Here is a 21,834-nt window from a genome sequence, read left to right as displayed (position 1 = left end):
TCTGAGTATCTGTGGGGAAAAAAGCAGAGTTAATGTTTAGAGTCTGGAGATTCCATCTGCCATCTGTTTTGTGCATCTCATTAGACCATTGTAATTATTTTTCCCTATTAATATTTTGCTTTTATGTGAACATTTCTGGGGCAGAAGGCAGAAAATGAATATTTCTATGAATATTTTATATGCTTAAAATGTCAGCAGAGCAATTGTAAATTTCAGACATATTATTATCTATTATCACTTGGCAGCCAATCTGTGCATGTTAAAATGCTATGAAGCATAAAATATGCAAAAGGCCAGTTAATCTGTGGTAATGTTTGAATGAGAATAATTGTTCCTTTATTCTTTGAGAAGTACTATGAGAATTTTTGTTTATCTGCTTAAATATGTGATTTAACATATTGTAAATAAAGCAGCCCCTTCACCAGTAAAGCATTCAGTTATTGCAGTGTAAAACTACATGTGCTGAAGTCACTGCAAATGAATTTGAAAGTGTACCTTTCTGACTTAAATATTAGACAGCTACTACGAGCCATGCTGTGATACTTGAAATCTGCAGAGTTCTGTCTTATATGGTAGATTGTTTTCACTTCTATTGTGGATGCTGGAATGCTTGGGTGTCCTAGTTGTGTTCTTTTGCTCGCTCTTGTTGGAGAGAAAATTTGAGAGAAATACAGTTGCCATCATACACTCAGTAGTTCTCAGACAGAATTTGCATGGCGATAAAACAAAGCATGAGATAGAAACAGATGCTTGCTGTCTTAACTTTTTTTCCTGCCACTTTTTGTTTTCTGGTTTGGACCTCAGTCAGACTTCCCCTTTACCACAGAATCAGAATAGTGTCACAGCACAGAAGGAGGCAACACACTCCAATGTGTCTGCACTGGCACATCAAATGAATGGCATTGTGTCAATCTCCTGCATTTTCTCAAAATCCTTGTGCATTGTTTTTATTCAAGTGATCATGAGCACTCTCTTGGGTACCTCAGTTGAACCTGTCTGCACCATGCTTCCAGGTAGTTAATTGTGGACCTGACACTCAATGTGTGAGTATCATTCTTTTGCAAATCAATTTAAATCTGTGCCCTCTCGTTCTTGATCCTACGAGGTCAATTCCTGGAATGGTGGGACTACCTTACGGTGAAAGACTGGAGCGACTGGGCTTGTATATCCTTGAGTTTAGAAGACTGAGAGGGGATCTGATTGAGACAAATAAGATTATTAAAGTGTTGGACACTCTGGAGGCAGGAAACATGTTTCCGCTGTTGGGTGAGTGCCGAACCAGAGGACACAGCTTAAAAATATGGGGTAGACCATTTAGGACAGAGATGAGGAGAAACTTCTTCACCCAGAGAGTGGTGGCTGTGTGGAATGCTCTGCCCCAGAGGGCAGTGGAGGCCCAGTCTCTGGATTCATTTAAGAAAGAGTTGGATAGAGCTCTCAAGGATAGTGGAATCAAGGGTTATGGAGATAAGGCAGGAACAGGATACTAATTAAGGATGATCAGCTTGAAGGGCCTACTCCTGCACCTAATGTCTATAAGTGGGAACAGTTTGTCCCTGTCTACTCTAGTACGGCAACTCATGACTTTGAAAACATCTATCAATCAGTTTCACTTCGTTGGGAACAATTCCAGCCTCTCCAATCTATCTTTTGTAACTGAAGTTTCTCATCCCTGCTACCATCCTCATAAACCACTTCTGCATTCTCTCTCTTTCTCTCTCGAATGTGTTCATGTCCTTCCTCTCATGTAACTCAAGAACTCCAAACAGTATTCCAGCTAAGGTCTAACAAGTGTTGTGTGTAAGTTCAGTATAACCTCCTTGCTTTTGTACTTAATCTGTATTAATTATGTCCAGAATTCTCTATGCTTTATTAACCACCTCTCCATCTGCTCTACCACCTTTTATGATTTGTGCACATACACACTCTCTGGTCCCTCAGCTCCTGCATCCCCTTAACAACTATTTAATATTATCTATCCATTGTTTTCAAATGTATCACCTCTCACTTGTCTGCATTGAACTTCAATTACCACCTATCTGCCCACTCCACCAACTTATCTGTGTCCTTTTGGAGTTCTATGAAGTCCTCCACTCAGTTTACAGCTTGCAAATTTAGTATCATCCACAAACTTCGAAATTACCCCCTTGACACTAAGATCTCGATCAGTAATTTATGTCGGGAAATGCAAGCCTTTGGGAATTCTGATAAAATCTCCTCCAATCTAAAAATATCTATTGACCATCATTCTCTGTTTTCTATTACTCAGCCAATTTTTAATCTGTATTGAATTTTCCCTTTTATTCCATGAAATACAACTTTCCTCAGGTTTGTCATGGCATTTTATTGAATGCCTTTTGAAAATCCATGTTCACACTCTGCAAAATTTCCCAGTGTGCTCTCCGTCATTAAAGTTTCTCCCAAGCTTTGTTAGAATGATTCTGGCTTGCATTCAGTGAATTTTTGAAACGTGACAGTTGGAAGAGCAAACCTTTATTTTCATTTTGGCATTCATGCAAGTGAGCCTTGAACAATGTACTACTCGAAATTGCAGCTCTCAACAAAGTAGCAGACAAGTGGAAGCTTCACCCTAGGAGCTAGATGTAACTGGCTTCTGTCAGTGAGCATAATTGAGTAAATCAAAGTATCACATTTGCTTTCCCGATTCATCAGGTTCAACAGAAGACGACCTGGTTCTGGAAGTGGTAATAATGATTGGTACGGTTTCAATGGATGATTCGTGTGCTGCCATGCTAGCAAAATCGGGCATTATTCCTGCACTTATTGAACTTCTAAATGGTATGGACTCAAGGAATGTACCCTTTTCTTGTTGTACTCTCATTAATTTAGGGAAATTTTGTGTAATGGAACTCTTCCTCATTCAGGCATATAGTGTCAACATCAAATATAATGAACTGAATATACTAATGTTTAAACTGATTTGGCAGGCTGATGGGATGCGGAGTGGGGGTTACCATAGTGGGTGCTACATAGACAAGTAGAGAAGAAGGATAAGTCAGTCTAGAATGCAGTGCAATTATGGTCACGGTGAAGTACAAGGGAGCATGACAAGGCTGGTTAATATTTATTTTAATGCAAGAGTCTTGCAAGTAAGGCAGATGATTTGAGAGTTTTGATTAATGCTGGGGATGAAATATCTTTGCTATCCTTTAAGTACCCACACCAAAGAGAATCCTGTTCTTTATTACTCCTAAATTGCCTAATTTGACTGGTTTCACTTCTCAGTCTTTAGAGTTCTTCTAACCACTCATCTGCGCCATTGTTAAGATTTCCAGCTTCCACCTCCATAGCATCTCCTGACTCCATTCCTGTCTCCACTCATCGACTGAAAACATTCACCTTTCATCATCTCTATGCATGACTATTCCAGTGCTGTCCTGACCAGCATCCTGTCTTTCACCTTCGATAAGCTTGTGCTTATTCCAAAAATCTACTGTCATATTTTAGTTTTCATTAACATCATCGTCTGAGAGAAGCTTCTAGCTGGACAGTGCCACAATTTTAAATTCTCATCCTTGTTTTCAAACTTGTCGATAGCCTTGTTACACCATACCTTTGTAACTTGTTCAAGCCCTGTTTCACTTTGAGGCTATAAATCTTATCAACTTGTGCATCCCTGATTTTAATCATTAAAGTGGTTGCTGGCCTTAAACTCTATGATTACCTCCCTAAAGCTTCTTTCAGATGTACTTGGGAAAACCCTCATTAACCAAATCTTCGGTCAGCTATCCAGGTATCTATTTATTAGGTAATTATTTTAAGTGCTTTGTAGCATTTTGCTACATAGGGTGTAGGTTTGCTCGCTGAGCTGTAGGTTTGATATCCAGGTGTTTCATTACCTGGCTAGGTAACATCATCAGTGGCGACCTCCAAGTGAACCGAAAATGTTGTCTCCTGCTTTCTATTTATATCTTTCTCCTGGATGGGGTTCCTGGGGTTTGTGGTGATGTCATTTCCTGTTTGTTTTCTGAAGGGTTGATAGATCTAGATGCCATCTATGTGTTTGTTTATGGCACTCCAACCACAATGCCATAAACAAACACACAGATCTAGATACCATCTATCAACCCCTCAGAAAACGAACAGGAAACGACATCACCACAAACCCCAGGAACCCCATCCAGGACAAACATGTAAATAGAAAGCAGGAGACAATAGCTTTGCTTCACTTGGAGGTTGCCACTGATGATATTACCTAGCCAGGTAATGAAACATCTGGATATCAAACCTACAGCTCAGCGAGCAAACCTACATCCTAAACCTCAACCTGAGCTACAAACCTTCACAAACCTTGCGATTTTGCTACATGAAAAGCACTGTGTAATTATAAACCATTTTAATCTCCTTTGACTGTGTGCTTCTGCTCTTTCCCATAGCCAAACAAGAGGATGATGAATTTGTTTGCCAGATTGTGTATGTTTTTTACCAGATGGTTTTCCACCAAGCTACCAGAGATGTGATTATCAAGGAAACACGTATCCTTTCTGAATTTTTTTTTCCCTGTTTCCTGTTTGGTGCTTAACTGATTTCTTTCTGAAGAGAAAGACAGAACATTACAGCATATTACTTGTTCAAATCCTGTACAATATACTGACATTTTGGGAATTAACAACTGGTTTCAGTGTCTTGTTAATGTTTAAAATGATATCTAGAAAAATTGTGAGCATCTATTTTTAAGTTTTCTTACAACTGAATGTACAAAAATAATATTCAGACTAGATGTGGCATTAATTGATGTAGAGGCTAAATATTGTCTTTCAGCAATTACTGAAAATTATTATTTTATAAATACACTCATTATGTACTTCATCATGAATAGTAGCAATTTAACCCACAGAAGTGTGTTTGTCAGTGAATTCAGTGTTACATTAGGTAACTCTGCTACACCTATTTTACTTCCTTAAGATACTTTTTATGCTAAAGAATGATGGTGATTCTTTAATCATTTTAAATAGACTGATTGTGATAAAGATTTTGAATATTAATATTGGCAGCATGAATCAAATGTGATGCATTACAGCAAACTTTTTATTAACCAGCACTTGTCAGAATAGGAGTGTACTGGTTGATCAAATATTCCAGTCCACATAATCAATGTAAAAATACAAACTAAGTATTTAGTGTATTTCGAATCTTCAAAATAGGGGGCAGGTGACTTTTCTGAAAATTTGATAAATGATCATTTAATGCCAATATACTTCCTAGCCCCTTTGAATTCTTGTGGCATCTAGCTTCATTTGGATTTAAGCATTGAAATCAAGGTCAAGACGATGTGTATGTAATGTCAACTTTTCGAGTAAACCCTAACAGCCTTCAAGCAATTTGAAAGACATATTTTGGTCTCTGATGATGGATTATATGAATTTTCAATTAACTGAACGGGCATAGATCAGTAGTGCTAAATAAAACAACTTCAAAAGAGATTAACAGCCTGAAAGGGATGTTATGAGTCACCAGATATAAAAACGTATAATCTGTAATTTGATGTATCCCTCACTACTTGATCACATTTAGGCCAGAATCCTTTTTTGCTGCGGATTGCAGAAGTCGCAATAACTGGGGATATCAACCTGAATGAGATACCAACCTAATGACATCCTAAAGAGAGTCACTAGCCTCAGTAGACTGTAAACAACTAGATGGTCCCGCAAGTAGTATGTCTGTGCAAATCTGTTTTAGATGTATGAAATCCATTCCCTTATCTAACTTCCTATCCATGTTGTTTTAATTCCATTTACATCTGTACCATAATTTTATCAAAAAATCTACTTTGCACCACCTCAACTTTTTATTTTCTACTTTGACCCAGTTATGTAATATCTTTCCCATTGCAAACTACTGCCCCATTTCGAATCTGTCTTTCAGAAAGTCCTTGATCATGTTGTGACCCAAATTAATGTCCACCCTCCCAGAACTCCGATGTTTGAAACTCTCCAAGCAGACATCTACCCCTCCTACTGTCACAAATTGTTTCTAATCAAAATCAGAATCTGACTGTGCCAAAGGAAATGATCTGTACTTGTTGTTCTTGATCTGTCTGCAGCTTTTGACACAGTAAATCACACCATCCATCTCCAAAGCCTTGCTGTCATGTTCCAGCTGAGTGGGACTGCAATCATCAGTTTTTATTTTTTATCTGTGTAATTTTGGCTGTGGAATTTCATGTATGTGCCATTTCTCAGCAACATCATGTGAAAACCTATAAATTTCCTCATGTACACTGACAATACCCAAATCTTTCTCGCTCACAGCCCTCTTGACTCCTTCATTGTCTTTACAGTATCAGACTCTTTGTCTAGTGTCTAGCATTTGGCACTAGATGACCAAAGATCTTCCCCGGTTAAATATTGAGAAGGCAAAGCTGTTGTCTTCAGTCCTGACTATAAATTTCACTCCCTAGACAGACATAAGAACATAACATAAAATTTTCCAAATTAGTAGCAAGAGTAGGCCACTTGATTTCTACTATTTGGTAAAATTGTGACTACTCTTGTGACCTCTACTTTTCTGTCTACTCTTTGATTTCCTTCATCAGGGAAGATCTATGTCTCACAGCCTTTAAGCTATTCAATGACTGTGTGCCTGCATTGCTATCCAAGAAAGATATTTTGATAGACTAATGACCATCTGAGAGAAAAGAATTCTCCACATCTGTCTTAAATTGGAGACAATAGCAAAATGTCTTTACTTTTATATTCAATTTCCTTTGCAATAAGCAACAAACTTCCCATTTGTCTTCATAATCACTTACTGTTCTTGCATTGTAACTTCTGTGTTCTAAGGACCAGGATACCTGGATCTGTCTATACCATAGTGTTCTGCAATCTCCCTCCATCCAAGTGATAGTTCCCTTTCCATTCTTCTTGTCAAGCTGGACCAGTTTACATTTTCCCACATTTTTCTGCCTGTCAATTTTTTTGCCTATGTTAACCTATCTATATCCCTTTGCAGTTCTGTAAGTCGTCTTCGTAACTCGCTACCCTGCTTATTATGTCATTGGAAAATTTTGTACCCATTAATTGTCCCTTCATCAAAGTATATCAGTTGTAAATCATTGAGATCCTACCCGATGCTTATGATGTTTCAATGCTTCCATCTTGGCAATTTGAAAATGTTTATCTCTACCATCTGTTTCCTGTTAGCTGTCCAATCATCTATGCAAACTCATATGTTAGTTCTACACTCTGAACTATTATTTTTTGTGTTCACCTTTTGATATAGAATCTTGTCATTGCCTTCTGTTAATTGAGGTACACCACATCTACTACTTCCCCTTTATCTATCTATCTATCCCTCGCCTTGGCAACTGTCTTCAGCTGAATCAGATTGTTTGCAAAGTTGGTATCGCATTTGACCTTGAAATGAGCTTCCAGCAAGATTAGTGCAATCTGTAAGATTACTTGTTTTCACCTCCATGCGATTGCCTATTTCTGCCTTCCTTGTGCATCTTTCTTTGAAGTCCTTGTTTGTGTCTTTGGAATAATCAAACCTAAATATAACAATCTACCCTTAGCTAGCCTCATGTTCTACAGTCTAGAAGCTTGAGGTCATTCAAACTCTGCTGTCTTTGTGTTTAACATACACCAAATTCAATCCTGCATCACCCTGTGCTCACTGACCTACACTATATTCTGGACAATGCCTTGATTTTTGAATTCTCAACTGTGTTTTCATATCTGCCTGTAGCCAAGGTCTCCCTATCTCTATATTTTTCTCCATCTCCACAATCCTATGAGATATCTCCACTCCCCTAATTTTGACTGCTAGAGCATTCTTTTCTCTGCTTTTAGTAACTGTATCTTCAGCTATCTGAGCTTAAGACTCAGGAATTCCATCTGTGGTTCAGTGCCATATTTTATTTTGTAATCTGCCAGTCAAGGACTGATATTATTTAAAAGCCGTCATCATAGTTATTGTTATCATGTGGTCAGTGCCACAATTCAAGTGACTTATTTCCAGGAGCTCTTTGTAATAATAAAGCGTACTTGACTGGAATTTGCTTTTCCTTAATGTGCTATTCATAGAGGCTCCAGCATATTTGATTGACCTGATGCATGATAAAAATGCAGAGATACGGAAAGTGTGTGACAATACGTTGGACATTATTGCGGTAAGAAAGGAGTTTTGAGTTTGCATTTGTATTTTCATTTTGCCCATATTAGATGGGGTGCAATTTTAATAAAGCAAAAATGATTTAGAAAATGACATGAAAGAAATAGCTCATGGTGTGATTTAGTGTTGTAGCATTATTTACAGTGTAGAAGGGAGGCCATTTGTCAGTACCAACTTTTTCTATTGAGCAATCAAAGTAAATTCTATTTCCATGGTCTGTTTTCATAGTCCTGTAAGTTGAGTCACTTCAAGTGCCCATCTAGTCTCCTTTCGATTTGTTATTCTGATTTACACTGTATAGAATAAGCTGAATTTTCCCTCCATTATTCCCTAGCATGGTTTCTAATTGGCTTTTTGGTCCCCACCTCAACTCTGTGACCTAGATATTTATACCATCCCCCTCCATTGTACCAGAATATTTTCACTTACTGCCACATGTGATTCTTAGACAGACTTGCATAACCACTGCATCACCAAGCCAGCTGCCTTCCAAGTCACCCAAATCCATTCTAGCCTGAGTACATCTGTTTCTGAATCCCTTATCCATCCTTATATTATCTCTAGATCTGGATGCAAGTTTGCTCACTGTGCTGGAAGGTTTGTTTTCAGACGTTTTGTCACCATACTAGGTAACATCATCAGTGAGCTTCTGGTGAAGCACTGGTGGTATGACCCGCTTTCTATTTGTGTTTAGGTTTCCTTGGGTTGGTGATGCCATTTCCTGCTCTTTTTCTCAGAGGGTGATCAATGTAGTCCAAGTTGATATGTTTATTCATCGAGTTCTGGTTGAAATGCCATGATTCTAGGAATCCTTGTGCATGTCTCTGTTTGGCTTGTCCTAGTTGAAGTGGTGTCCTTCATCGTCTGCATGTAAGGATGCTAATGATAGTGGGTCATGTCTTTTTGTGGCTAGTTAATGTTCATGTAGCCCAGTAGCTAGTTTTCTGTCTGTTTGGACAATGTAGTGTATGTTACCGTTCTCGCAAGGTCATTTGTAAATGAACACAGTCCATTGATTTCTAGCAACAAACCCAAGCGAGCAGACAAAATGCATCCAGAAACCCTAGCCACTCTTCCCTACATCAAAGACATCTCTGAAATGACTGCCAGACTACTCAGGCCTCTTGGCATCATGGTAGCCTACAATGTTTCTAAATTCTTGGAAGAGCAGAGTCTGATTAGAACAAGTCAACATGGTTTTAGTAAGGGGAGGTCATGCCTGACAAACCTGTTGGAATTTTTTGAAGAGGTAACAAGTAGGTTAGACCAGGGAAACCCAGTGGATGTGGGCTATCTAGACTTTCAAAAGGCCTTTGATAAGGTGCCACACGGGAGGCTGCTGAGCAAGGTGAGGGCCCATGGTGTTCGAGGTGAGCTGCTGGGATGGATTGAGGATTAGCTGTTTAACAGAAGGCAGAGAGTTGGGATAAAAGGTTCTTTTTCAGAATGGCAGCCGGTGACGAGCGGTGTCCCGCAGGGTTCAGTGTTGGGGCCACAGCTATTCGCATTATATATTAATGATTTGGATGAGGGGACTGGGGGCATTCTAGCGAAATTTGCCGATGATACGAAGTTAGGTGGACAGGCAGGTAGTACTGAGGAAGTGGGGAGGCTACAGAAGGATCTAGACAGGTTGGGAGAGTGGTTGGCTGATGGAATTTAACGTGAGCAAGTGCGAGGTCTTGCACTTTGGCAAAAAGAAAAAAAGCATAGACTACTTTCTAAATGGTGAGAAAATTAGTAAAGCCAAAGTACAAAGGGATCTGGGAGTGCTAGTCGAGGATTCTCTAAAGGTAAACATGCAGGTTGAGTCTGTGATTAAGAAAGCGAATGCAATGTTGTCTCTTATCTCAAGAGGGTTGGAATATAAAAACAGAGATGTGTTATTGAGACTTTATAAAGCTCTGGTTAGGCCCCATTTGGAGTACTGTGTCCAGTTTTGGTCCCCACACCTCAGGAAGGACATACTGGCACTGGAACGTGTCCAGCGGAGATTCACACGGATGATCCCTGGAATGGCAGGTCTAACATATGAGGAACGGCTGAGGATCCTGGGATTGTATTCGTTGGAGTTTAGAAGATTGAGGGGAGACTTAATAGAGACGTACAAGATAATACATGGCTTGGAAAGGGTGGACGAAATTGTTTCCGTTAGGCGAGGAGACTAGGACCCGTGGACACAGCCTTAGAATTAGAGGGGGTCAATTCAGAACAGAAATGCGGAGACATTTCTTCAGCCAGAGAGTGGTGGGCCTGTGGAATTCATTGCCACAGAATGCAGTGGAGGCCGGGACACTAAATGTCTTCAAGGCCGAGGTTGATAGATTCTTGTTGTCTTGAGGAATTAAGGGCTACGGGGAGAATGCTGGTAAGTGGAAATGCCCATCAGCCATGATTGAATGGCGGAGTGGACTCGATGGGCTGAATGGCCTTACTTCCACTCCTATGTCTTATGGTGTTATGGTCTTAAATCCACCAACACACTAAAACAGCAGCTAATGAACAAAGTTTGTGAGAAGATTTGTAGCTCGGGTGATCATTGTTGTGGTTCTGCTTGCCGAGCTGGGAATTTGTTGCAGACGTTTCGTCCCCTGTCTAGGTGATATCCTCAGTGCTTGGGAGCCTCCTGTGAAGCGCTTCTGTGATGTTTCCTCCAGCAATTATAGTGGTTTGTCTCTGCCACTTCCGGTTGTCAGTTCCAGCTGTCCGTTGCAGTGGTCGGTATATTGGGTCCAGGTCGATGTGCTTATTGATTGAATCTGTGGATGAGTGCCATGTCTCTAGGAATTCCCTGGCTGTTGTCTGTTTGGCTTGTCCTATAATAGTAGTGTTGTCCCAGTCGAACTCATGTTGCTTGTCATCTGTGTATGTGGCTACTAAGGATAGCTGATTGTGTCGTTTCGTGGCTAGTTGGTGTTCATGGATGCGGATCGTTAGCTGTCTTCCTGTTTGTCCTATGTAGTGTTTTGTGCAGTCCTTGCATGGGATTTTGTATACTACATTGGTTTTGCCCATGCTGGGTATCGGGTCCTTCATTCTGGTGAGTTGTTGTCTGAGAGTGGCTGTTGTTTTGTGTGCTGTTATGAGTCCTAGTGGTCGCAGTAGTCTGGCTGTCAGTTCGGAAATCTCTTGATGTATGATAGTGTGGCTAGTCCTTTCGGTTGTGGCATGTCCTCGTTCCGTTGTCTTTCCCTTAGGCATCTGTTGATGAAATTGTGCGGGTATCTGTTTTTGGCGAATACATTGTGTAGGTGTTCTTCTTCCTCTTTTTGCTGTTCTGGTGTGCTGCAGTGTGTTGTGGCCCTTTTGAACAGTGTCTTGATGCAACTTCTTTTGTGTGTGTTGGGGTGGTTGCTTTTGCAGTTCAGGACTTGATCTGTGTGTGTGGCTTTCCTGTATACCTTTGTGGTGAATTTTCCATTAGGTTTTCTCTGTACCATCACGTCTAGGAATGGGAGTTGGTTGTCCTTTTCTTCCTCTCTAGTGAATCGGATTCCTGTGAGTGTGGTGTTGATGATCTGGTGTGTGTTCTCTATTTCTGTGTTTTTAATGATTACAAAGGTGTCATCCAAATATCTGACCCAGAGTTTGGGTTGAATTTGCAGTAAGACTGTTTGTTCTAATCTTTGCATTACTGCTTCTGCTATGAGTCCAGAGATGGGTGAGCCCTTGAGTGTGCCGTTGATTTGTTCATATATTTGGTTGTTGAATGTGAAGTGTGTTGTGAGGCACAGGTCCAGTAGTTTGAGTATGCAGTCTTTGTTGATAGGTTCACTGTTCTGTTGTCTGTTCTGTATGTCCAGCAGGTTGGCTATTGTTTCTCTGGCTAGGGTTTTGTTGATAGAGGTGAACAGTGCCATTACATCGAATGAGACCAAAGTTTCTTCCTCGTCTATGTGTATATTTCTGATGATGTCCAAGAATTCCTGTGACTGTATAGCATGTCTGGATCCGCTGATCAGGTGTTTCAGTTTCTGCTGTAGTTCTTTAGCCAGTTTGTGTGAAGGTGTCCCTGGTAGTGATACTATGGGTCTGAGTGGGATGTTTGGTTTGTGCCCTTTAGGTAGTCCATAGAATCTGGGGGTGTTGTTGCTTTCAGGTTTCATTCTTTGTAGGTCAAATCTGGTTATCTGTTTGCTTTTTTGTAGGTTCCTCAGTGTGTCGTTTATCCTATTGGTGAGCTGTGGAGGGGGGTCAAACTCCCTCTTTTGGTAGGTGTTGGTATCTGCTAGTGGTTGTTGCGCTTTTTGGACGTACTCTGCTTTGTCTAGGATGACCGTCATTCTGCCTTTGTCTGCTGGTGGTATGATTATGTTCTTATTGTTTCTTAGTGATTTTAGTGCTTCCCTCTTCTTGGTGTTGAGGTTATGTGTTTGTCTTTTCATTGTTATCAGAGGTATGATACTTTGTCTCACTGTTTGTTGGGTCTCTTCTGAAGTGTCCATTGTTCCTGAGTGTGCATTCTAGTGCTGCTAGGAAGTCTGCTGTCTTGGCATCCCTGTGGTTGTAGTTGACTCCCTTGGCCAGTATTGTTCTTTTCGTGTCTGTGAGCTGTCTGTGGGAGAGGTTTCGAATCCAGGTGTGTGTTGTGGTGTCCTTTCTGTTTTGTGTTAGTTTGGCCATATTTTCTTTCGGTGCCGGTTTTTGTAGTGTGTGGTCCTGTTCTGTCCTATGGTGACGGCGTGTTCCATGGTCCGGGTCCATTCCTGATTGGTGGTTTTTGAAATTAACGATTTTTGGCGCACAATTTCTTGTCTGTATTTGTGAAGTCTGTTGTGAGCGTCTGTAATCATTACCTGGATCATCCTGAATTTGTTCTGTCTGGCTGTATCACTGGCTTGTGGGTTGTTGACTGGTGGTCTCATCTGACACATGGTGGAAGGATTTGACCACTAGGACTCATAACAGCACACAAACCAACAGCCACTCTCAGACAACAACTCACCAGAATGAAGGACCCGATACCCAGCATGAGCAAAACCAATGTAGTGTACAAAATCCCATGCAAGGACTGCACAAAACGCTACATAGGACAAACAGGAAGACAGCTAACGATCCGCATCCATGAACACCAACTAGCCACGAAATGACTACTATCCTTAGTGGCCACACGCAGATGACAAGCAACATGAGTTCGACTGGGACAACACTACTATTATAGGACAAGCCAAACAGAGAACAGCCAGGGAATTCCTAGAGGCATGGCACTCATCCACGGATTCAATCAACAAGCACATCGACCTGGACGCAATATACCGACCACTGCAACGGACAGCTGGAACTGACAACCGGAAGCGGCAGAGACAAACCATTATAAATGCCGGAGGAAACATCACAGAAGCACTTCACAGGAGGCTCCCAAGCACTGAGGATCTCACCTAGACAGGGGACGAAATGTCTGCAACACATTCCCAGCTCGGTGAGCAGAACAGAACAGCAGCTAATGAACTTGAGAGATCCCATATAGACAATAAGCAAAACTAATGTCATTCACAAAATACCGTGCAAGAACTGTAACAAACACTACTTTGGACAAACAGGCAGAAAACTAGCCACCGGGATACATGAACATGAACTAGCCACAAAAAGACATGACTCACTATCACTGGAATCTTTACAGATTAGGAAGAACACCACTTTGACTCGGACAACACACCCATCCTCGGACAAGCCAAACAGAGACAGGTATGAAAATGCCTCAAAACATGGCATTCCAACCGGAACTCTTATCAATAAACATATCAACGTGGGCCCCATTTATCACCCTCTGAGAAAAAGGGCAGGAAATGGCATCACAAACCCAAGGAAACATAAACACATAAATAGAAAGCGGGTCATAACACCAGTGCTTCACTGGGGGCTCACTGACGATATTACTTAGTATGGTGACGAAATGTCAGAAAACAAACTTTCCACCTCAGCAAGCAAACTTACATCCAGAACCTCAACCTGAGCTGCAAATAGTCTCCAAACTCACTAACCTCTAGATTTAACCATTCCAGTTCAGTGTCAGCTATGATTCTGTGGTAGCTCTCTGGCTTCTAAGTTGCAAGGTTTTGGGTTCAGGTCCCATTCCTGAACTCGAGGACAGAACATTGAAGCCAATTTTCCAATGCAGTATTGTTGGTGTATTGCACTGTCTGGCATGTTATCTTTCAGATGAGATACTAAACTGAGGTGACCTTTGGCAATCTAGGTGGATATACCGGATCCAATGGCATAATTTTAAAGTGAATGGAATTTTATCCCTTGTGTCCTGGTCACCATCACAGAATCACCATCATGGTGAAAACGATTATATGGCCTGATTATTTGTAGGATTCCACCATGAATAAACTTGAATTAATTATAAATCCTGCAGTCAAACATAAAGTCAGCCGTTACTGGAAATACCTCAATTTTAAAATTCTCGTGCTTGTCATCAAATCTCCCCCATGGGCTCACCCTCCCTACCTTTGTAACCCCCTATAATGCACTGTGATGTCTGTTTTTCTCAAATTCTGGTCATTTGTGTGTGCCCCATTTTAATTGATCCACCATTGGTGGTTATGCTTTTAGCTGCTAGTGCAGAGCATTTTGGAATTCCCTCCTTAAACTTTGCTCCTCATGACTGCTTTCTGCTCCTTTAAAACACTCCTTAAAACCTAGCTGACACCTAGAGAATACTCCTTGAAGTTGAAACTCCCAATGGGCATTTACTTAGCATCTAGAAGCTTCCCAAAAAAGCCTAAACTCCAAGTATCACGTGGAGACCTTAGAGGGTTTAGACAGAATTAGTTTAATAGTTGCCTAGGAAACATTAGAGGAATTAAATTATTCTACTCTTAGGTAACTATTAAATTAATTCTGCCTTTCTCCCGAAACCCACAATGCCCAATGGACAGCCAAACCTGAACCTTATCTTCTCTAAATGACTGCACAGATAAATCAACTTTTTGATATGCTATTTAATCATGCAGCCAAGAAAATCCCATAAGGTTAATCACTGGTCCGATCTGAGTTATCTGCCTTTCCATCAGAAGGAGAAATAGTTGGTGTACAGTTTTTCTGGGATACTGAGGTTAATGAGTCTGCAAGGATTTCTGATTACGATTCCTGTTATGTGTCCATAAGCAGTGCAACTGCAGATGTTGGGTGAGGACAGTGCATTTTGACTATAATTATCGTCTTCCCTACAACTCTTCCGCCACAACAGGTTCATTTATTAAGTCTTGACAGGTTGTATAGGCTTACCAGAAGAATGCTAATTTGGGCAACACACCAGACAGCTGTTAACACTCATGAAACTGTACCCAGCAGCAGTATTTGTTCGCAGGAGACCAAGAAAGGGAGGATGGATGCTGTTAGTACTTTCTTGACAATAAGGTGCATAAGGCTTGACAGGATATCTTTGTAATTGTGCCATATATAAAATAAATCTAAATCAGAGATTGTTCCATTTTTGACTTTTATCAAATTATTATTAAGGCAAAACCTTTTCCTGAGGTTTATTCCAGGTTAGTAGATGTATTTTTTCAGTCAGCAGTGCTTTTACCTTGTCATTGATACTGACTAATTAGTGGTGTGATCCCTTCCTCAAGCAAATGATGAAAGTTAATATTTTTATTGGCATTTTGTCTACTTAAAGTACATTTGATTAATATACCTTCATAGGAATCTCTGCTGTTTCATTCAAAATCATGAATCACTTGCCAGGCTTTTAGTTAATTTGTAAGTGACATAATTTCCCATATTTTCATTTGAGAATTGTTTTCCATATGTAGCTTCAGACCAGAAAATAGTGTACTAGCAAAATGGAAAATTTTGCTTTTCGTTGGGGGTATTCTTTGGAGTTGAAGTTCGTTAATATGGCAGACAGAACTGATGATCTATAGATTTGGAAATTAAGCCCACCAGCATGTCAAAATAATAAAGAAAATTTACTGTTTTAATTCTGGCCTAGATTCCACATCCAAAATATTGTTTTTTTGCTCATGATTCTACAGTTCCAACTTTCCTGTTTTTGTTTCAAATTATTGGCATATTTCTTGTATAAAATCGAATATATTTTATTTTTGAAAAGATTTGGTGGGTTATGTGTGTTCAGTGTTGGTTTTCTTATGTAACATTACAGTATAAGTAGGAGGATCAGGAGTAGACCATATGATACCTTGAATCTCTCCATCCATTCAATAAGATCATGATCAATCTAATCTTGTCTGTTCCCCACAACTCTTGACTGGGAAATAGTTCTCTGCATGTCGACTTGTAGAGAATGAAACCACATTTCTTAATTTTAAATTTTTAAATAGCTTTAGTAATTGCAACCAAGCATTAGACATTGGTTTATTTTTCTTGTTCTTGAGCCCTGTTTGTTTAAAATACCAAGCTGAAAACATCTAATTTGGCACCATATATTTTGGCCTTGTTCTCTTCTCGATGTAAACTTTAGTTGATAATATTTAGTAAACAAGGCAACTAGCTGAATGTTGCAACTTTAGATTCACCCACTTGTTTCCCTTATTCAGTTGGTCTTTTCCAAGTTAGATTTATATAGCCCTTGTTTGATGGAAATTTGCAAAGAAAAGAACTATTACCATGAGGAACTTGTGACTGACTTAATTTTTGAAGATTTACTTGCAATGTTTTCCTTTTATTCTTTAAAACGTCAATATAACATAATATATATGTTATATATACACATATAAATTACAATATATATAATAATGATATATTAAAAAAATCAATAGTTAAGGAACATGTTAAGGATATAACACCCTTTTACATGTTTTGGTAGTTGGAAAATTCCAAACTTAATGCCCATTACATTAATACAAACTATCCAGTGACAAAATTACGATCAGTAATAAAGAATTTCATAATGCTTAAATGCTTAGATTTTCAATTTAACTAAGTAGCATGAATATTAATAATAAGAAAGGGCCACATAGCCCCTCAATTTGATGATAATTTATTAAGATTGTGGCTAATCTTCATCTTGAAATTCACTTACCTGTCCGATTCCTAAATCACTTGATTCCCTTTAGAGACCAGAAATCTATTGGTCTCAGTCTTGAATATACTCAGTGAGTGTTGTGGAATGAAGTCCAATAATTCAATACCCTGAATGAAGTAATTTCACCTCATCTTAGGCTTTTTATCCTGAGAATGTGCTTCCCAGTTCTGGACACTCGGGCTGGGGAAACAGCTTCTTAAGAACATCCTGTCAAGCCCCTTCTGAATTGCATACCTTTCACCACCTCCTTTTACATTTCAGAGAGTATCGATACATTCAACTCAACTTCTGCTCATAGCCCAATACTCAGAGTCCTTAAGCATGGAAACAGACCCTTCTGACCAACCCGTCCCTGCTAAATATAATCCTAACTAAATTATTCCCACCTGTCTGTACTTGGCCAATAATCCTCTAAGCATTTCTTCATGCACTTATCCAAATGTCTGTTAAACATTATGACTGTACCTGCATCCACCACTTCCTCTGGAAGTTTATTCCGCGCATGAACAAAAAAGCCCCTCTTGCCTTTTTTAAAATCTAACTTTTATGTACATCCCCTTGTCTTGAAATCCCCCACGTTCTCTACACCCCTCATGATTTTATAAACTTCTACTTGGTCAGCCCTCAAGCTCCTATGCTGCAATGAAAAAAATCCCAGTCTATCCAACCTGTCCTTTGAACTCAAATCTTCTATTCCAAGCAACATCCTGTCAAATTTTTCTGAAGCTTCTCCAGCATAATAATATCCTTCTATAATAGTAGAACTGAACACAGTGCTCCAGAAGAAACCTCACCAACATCCTGTACAACCTCAATATCATGTCCCAATTCCTATACTCAAAGGTCTGATAATGAAGGCAAGCATGCGAAATGGCTTCTTAACCATCCTGTCTGCATGTGACGCGAACTTCAAAGAATTATGTACGTGAATCACTAAGTGTTTCTGTTCTACGATACTACTCAAGGCCCTGCTTTTAATTCTGTAAGTCCTGCCCTTGTTTGTTTTACCAAAATGCAATACCTCACATTTATCCAAATTAAACTCCATCTGCCATTCAACTTATTGACCCAATTGATCAAGATCGCTTTGTAATCTTTTAAAACCTCCTTCACTGTTCACTAACCCACCAATTTTGATGTCCTCTGCAAAATTACTAACCGCGCCTTCTATATTCTCATCATCTCAGTCATTTATATAAATGACAAACAAAAGTGAACCCAACACTGATCCCTATGAAACACTGCTGATAACAAACCTCCAGTCTAAAAAGAACCCTTCACCACCAGTCTGTCTCCTGCCGTTAAATGAATTTTAACCCAATTAGTCTTACACCCCCTCTCAGACATGCATGTGCTTGTTTAGATATTAAGACCAAAGCTATGCAATATTCACTGTTTGATCTAACTAAAACTATATACAATTGGAACAGGGTTTACTTATTCTTGTTTTCCAGCTTTCTTGTAACGAAAGTCAACATATAAGTTACTTTACTAATTGTTTACTGTATCTGCATGTTAATGTTTTCATCAGAACTTAAAGTTCGGAATGAAGGTTATTGATCTGGAATTTTTAATGCTGTTTATTTCCAATGTTGTTTATCCCTATACTTGTTAAGTATTTTCAGCATTTTTATTTCTGTATTAATACCTATAGCATTCACCGTATTTTGACAAGACTTTTATTATTTATATATATTTAGAATATTATTCATATTTTGTATTTTTGTTCCTCCATATTTTGCTTTTGTGTAAACCGTTTCTTGTACAAGAGCACCTGAATTCCTATGAGCATTAACATTTAATTATTTCTTACCGTTTGTTTTTAAAAAAAACTTTTGTTTTTCGGTGCTTTCTACCAAATTGAATAACTTCACATTTCTACAGATTCTATCTGCCAGCTCCTTCCCCAATCACTCAAGCTGTTTCTATTTCTGCAGACTATGTCCTATTGTCTGATTGGTCATATCATTTTATGCATTCAGCAAAATTGAACACTTGATGCTTCGTTTCTTCATCTAAGCTATTAATATTGATTGCAGTTATAAATTTGAAATGTAGCTGAACGTATACATAGTTAGGAAAGGTTGAGGGACAGTGCTTTTTGTCAGCATGCACCACTTATGTGGAAGAAAGTAACATGAATCTGATTTCCCCCCTCCCCCCCCCCCTCAATTTTAGCAGCATAGATACTCTGGGATAGGTTCTCAGTGTTCAGATCATAAATTAATAGGGTGTGTTAAGTGCATCCATGAGTGACTCCATTGGAAACAGAAGAGTCGCAACTTCAGCTACATGAGAAGCATTCTAGGACTTCCTGACTACAAAGAAATCACAATGCTGGCTGGTACATCGCATTGATGGCCAGCAGCATTCTTCCCAAGGTTACCTTGCTGCCAAACTTCTCAATATCACAGCTCCTGTTATAAATAAGGCAGTGCTCATTCACCTTCACCATCATGGGGTGGCATGGTGGCTCAGTGGTTAACACTGCAGCCTCACAGCACCAGGGACCCGGGTTCAATTTCCACCTTGGATGACTGTCTGTGTGTAGTTTGCATAGTCTTCGCCTGTCTGCATGGGTTTCCTCTGGATGTTCCGGTTTCCTCCCACAATCCAAAGATGTGCAGATCAAGTCAATAAGGCCATGCTAAATTGCCCATAGTGTGAGGTGCATTCGCAAATGTACGTGGGGGAATGGGTCTGGGTGGGTTGCTCTTCAGAGGGTCGGTGTGGACTTGTTGGGCCGAAGGGCCTGTTTCCATTCTGTAGGGAATCTAATCTATTATAGTGAAGAAACATGCTTTCAGATGCCTATGCTGCCAACTAAATTAGCATTTCTGCTGAATTGTCAAAATTATTTATTTATTTTTAGTTTAGAACCATGGGGATTGTTTTGAACAAGAAAAATCTTAATCTTTCCTTCCCATTTAATTGTATCTTTAAAATCACTTTTTTATAACAGAAAATGAATCTTGTTTCATGTTTGATTGAGTGAGTGCTTCAGCTTCTCCTCTGATTTTTTTATTGTTACTTATTGTTTATCATGCAATCTTTATGCCCATGCACATTTTGTATGTCCTTTAGTTATGTATGTGTTGTGAAACATTAATAAAGTTGGATGTTTGAATTGTGATTGTATGTAATTTTACCAGTTGCTGAAATTGAATTGAGGTTAAGTGTATCGGCCAGTGTTTTTGTTGCTATGGAAATGTAGTTCTCCTTATCTCAAGCGTATTAGACTCCAGATGTACCTGTTTTTCATCATTTAATGTGGAGGAGAGGCAGAAGGGAGTAGATTGTTTGTCTGAACAAGATTGTTAATTAGATATGGTTCAAATGAGTGACATAAATACAGAGGTACAGAGTTCACAATTATAACAGATGTGGTAAAGTTTTAGTACTTGCTTTGTGTTTCATTTATGATTTACCCTAATTGTACTGATGAGTGATGATTTCTGTGTAACTGGAAACAGATTCCTAAAGGCTATTCTCTGATAATAGGCAAGAATGCATTAACAGCATCTGTTAAAATATTTAATCAACTTGTGATGTCTTATTTGCTACTGGATGATTATTTTATAATAAAAGTGCAACACATCATTTATTCTAATCTCCCTGCCCCCACATGCCAAGGAAACCTTCTAATAGGCTTACTATCTTAAAAACATTAACTTACATGATGGAATCTTCTTCTTGATTTATTGCAAGATTTGTGATGAATTATCAGTTTTGGTAGTGGCAGTGGTGCTTCCTTCCTCTTTCGGCCCAACAAGTCCGCACCGACCCTCCGAAGTCCGCAATCACATCTACTAATTCAAAGTGAAAGTCTAATTTGTTGTAGGTTGAAACTCTTTTGACAAAAAATCAGTTTGTATCTTAGGTAGTTAAAGCCCCAAACAGCTGCAGGAATGTTTGTTTACAAGGTATGTGCCTCTGTGGCTGAATGAAACTTTAGCTTACTCCACAAAATGAAACTTCACCACTATCTTCCAAATTAAAGTACAAACTCTGGATGTAAAGAAGTTTGGAACCAGTCCATCAGAATGTCTCGATGCACACAGTTGATTTTGCATGCATCTATTTAATTTTCCTATTTTTTTTCTGCAAAGATCTTCACAAAGGAATAGAGCTAGTTCTCATTTTGGTGTGTTTCCTAGGAAAAATGGAACAGAATCCAAAGGGAAAGGGGAAGAATTTTGAAAGGGGAATAAAGAATATTAAAGAAAATGTGGGGAAATAAGATCATAAAACTTGGTCAATCAGATTGACACCTGTCTGACACTGAAAATCCATTTTATTGGATATTACGATACAACATGCTCTGAAATTAAATGTCAGTACAGAAATTAATTTTTTTGTGACCGACAGATTCGAAACTAATATAAAAGTATTGTATTTATACCGAAGGCATAGATTAATTTCTAAATGTCCTTGAGTGGTTTGCTATATTTTTCTACTGTAATAGGAATTGCCCAGTGCTGAACTTTGGCTAATCATAAGCAGTGTACAGAACAACTTCTGTTATTGAACCATCAATCATCCAAATTTTGGATTATCCAAACAAGATAGCGAAGTCCTGTTCAAAATTTTATTAAATATAAATGAAAGCACAGCGAGGGCAGGCTGTTCCTGCTATTGTCGCCTCCACGGGAACCCTGTTCCTGCTATTGTCGCCTCCACGGGAACCCTGTTCCTGCTATTGTCGC

At 39.3% G+C, this 21,834-nt stretch overlaps 1 protein-coding gene across 2 annotated transcripts in view; it reads left to right on the top strand.

Annotated features, from left to right (window-relative positions):
* Positions 1-21,834, top strand: part of kifap3a (kinesin-associated protein 3a) — a 224,797-nt gene that overhangs the window by 151,730 nt on the left and 51,233 nt on the right. For both annotated transcript variants that reach the window (XM_060829756.1, XM_060829757.1), the window contains exons 15-17: positions 2,674-2,799; positions 4,398-4,496; positions 8,046-8,131. In XM_060829756.1, coding sequence (XP_060685739.1) covers positions 2,674-2,799; positions 4,398-4,496; positions 8,046-8,131 — 311 coding nt within the window. The remainder of the gene's footprint in view (positions 1-2,673; positions 2,800-4,397; positions 4,497-8,045; positions 8,132-21,834) is intronic.

This window comes from Hemiscyllium ocellatum, chromosome 9 (genome assembly GCF_020745735.1).
Source record: "Hemiscyllium ocellatum isolate sHemOce1 chromosome 9, sHemOce1.pat.X.cur, whole genome shotgun sequence".
Classification (NCBI taxonomy): Eukaryota; Metazoa; Chordata; class Chondrichthyes; order Orectolobiformes; family Hemiscylliidae; genus Hemiscyllium; species Hemiscyllium ocellatum.
Note: the sequence above shows the minus strand (reverse complement) of the source record. Positions and strands in the feature narration are given on the sequence as shown.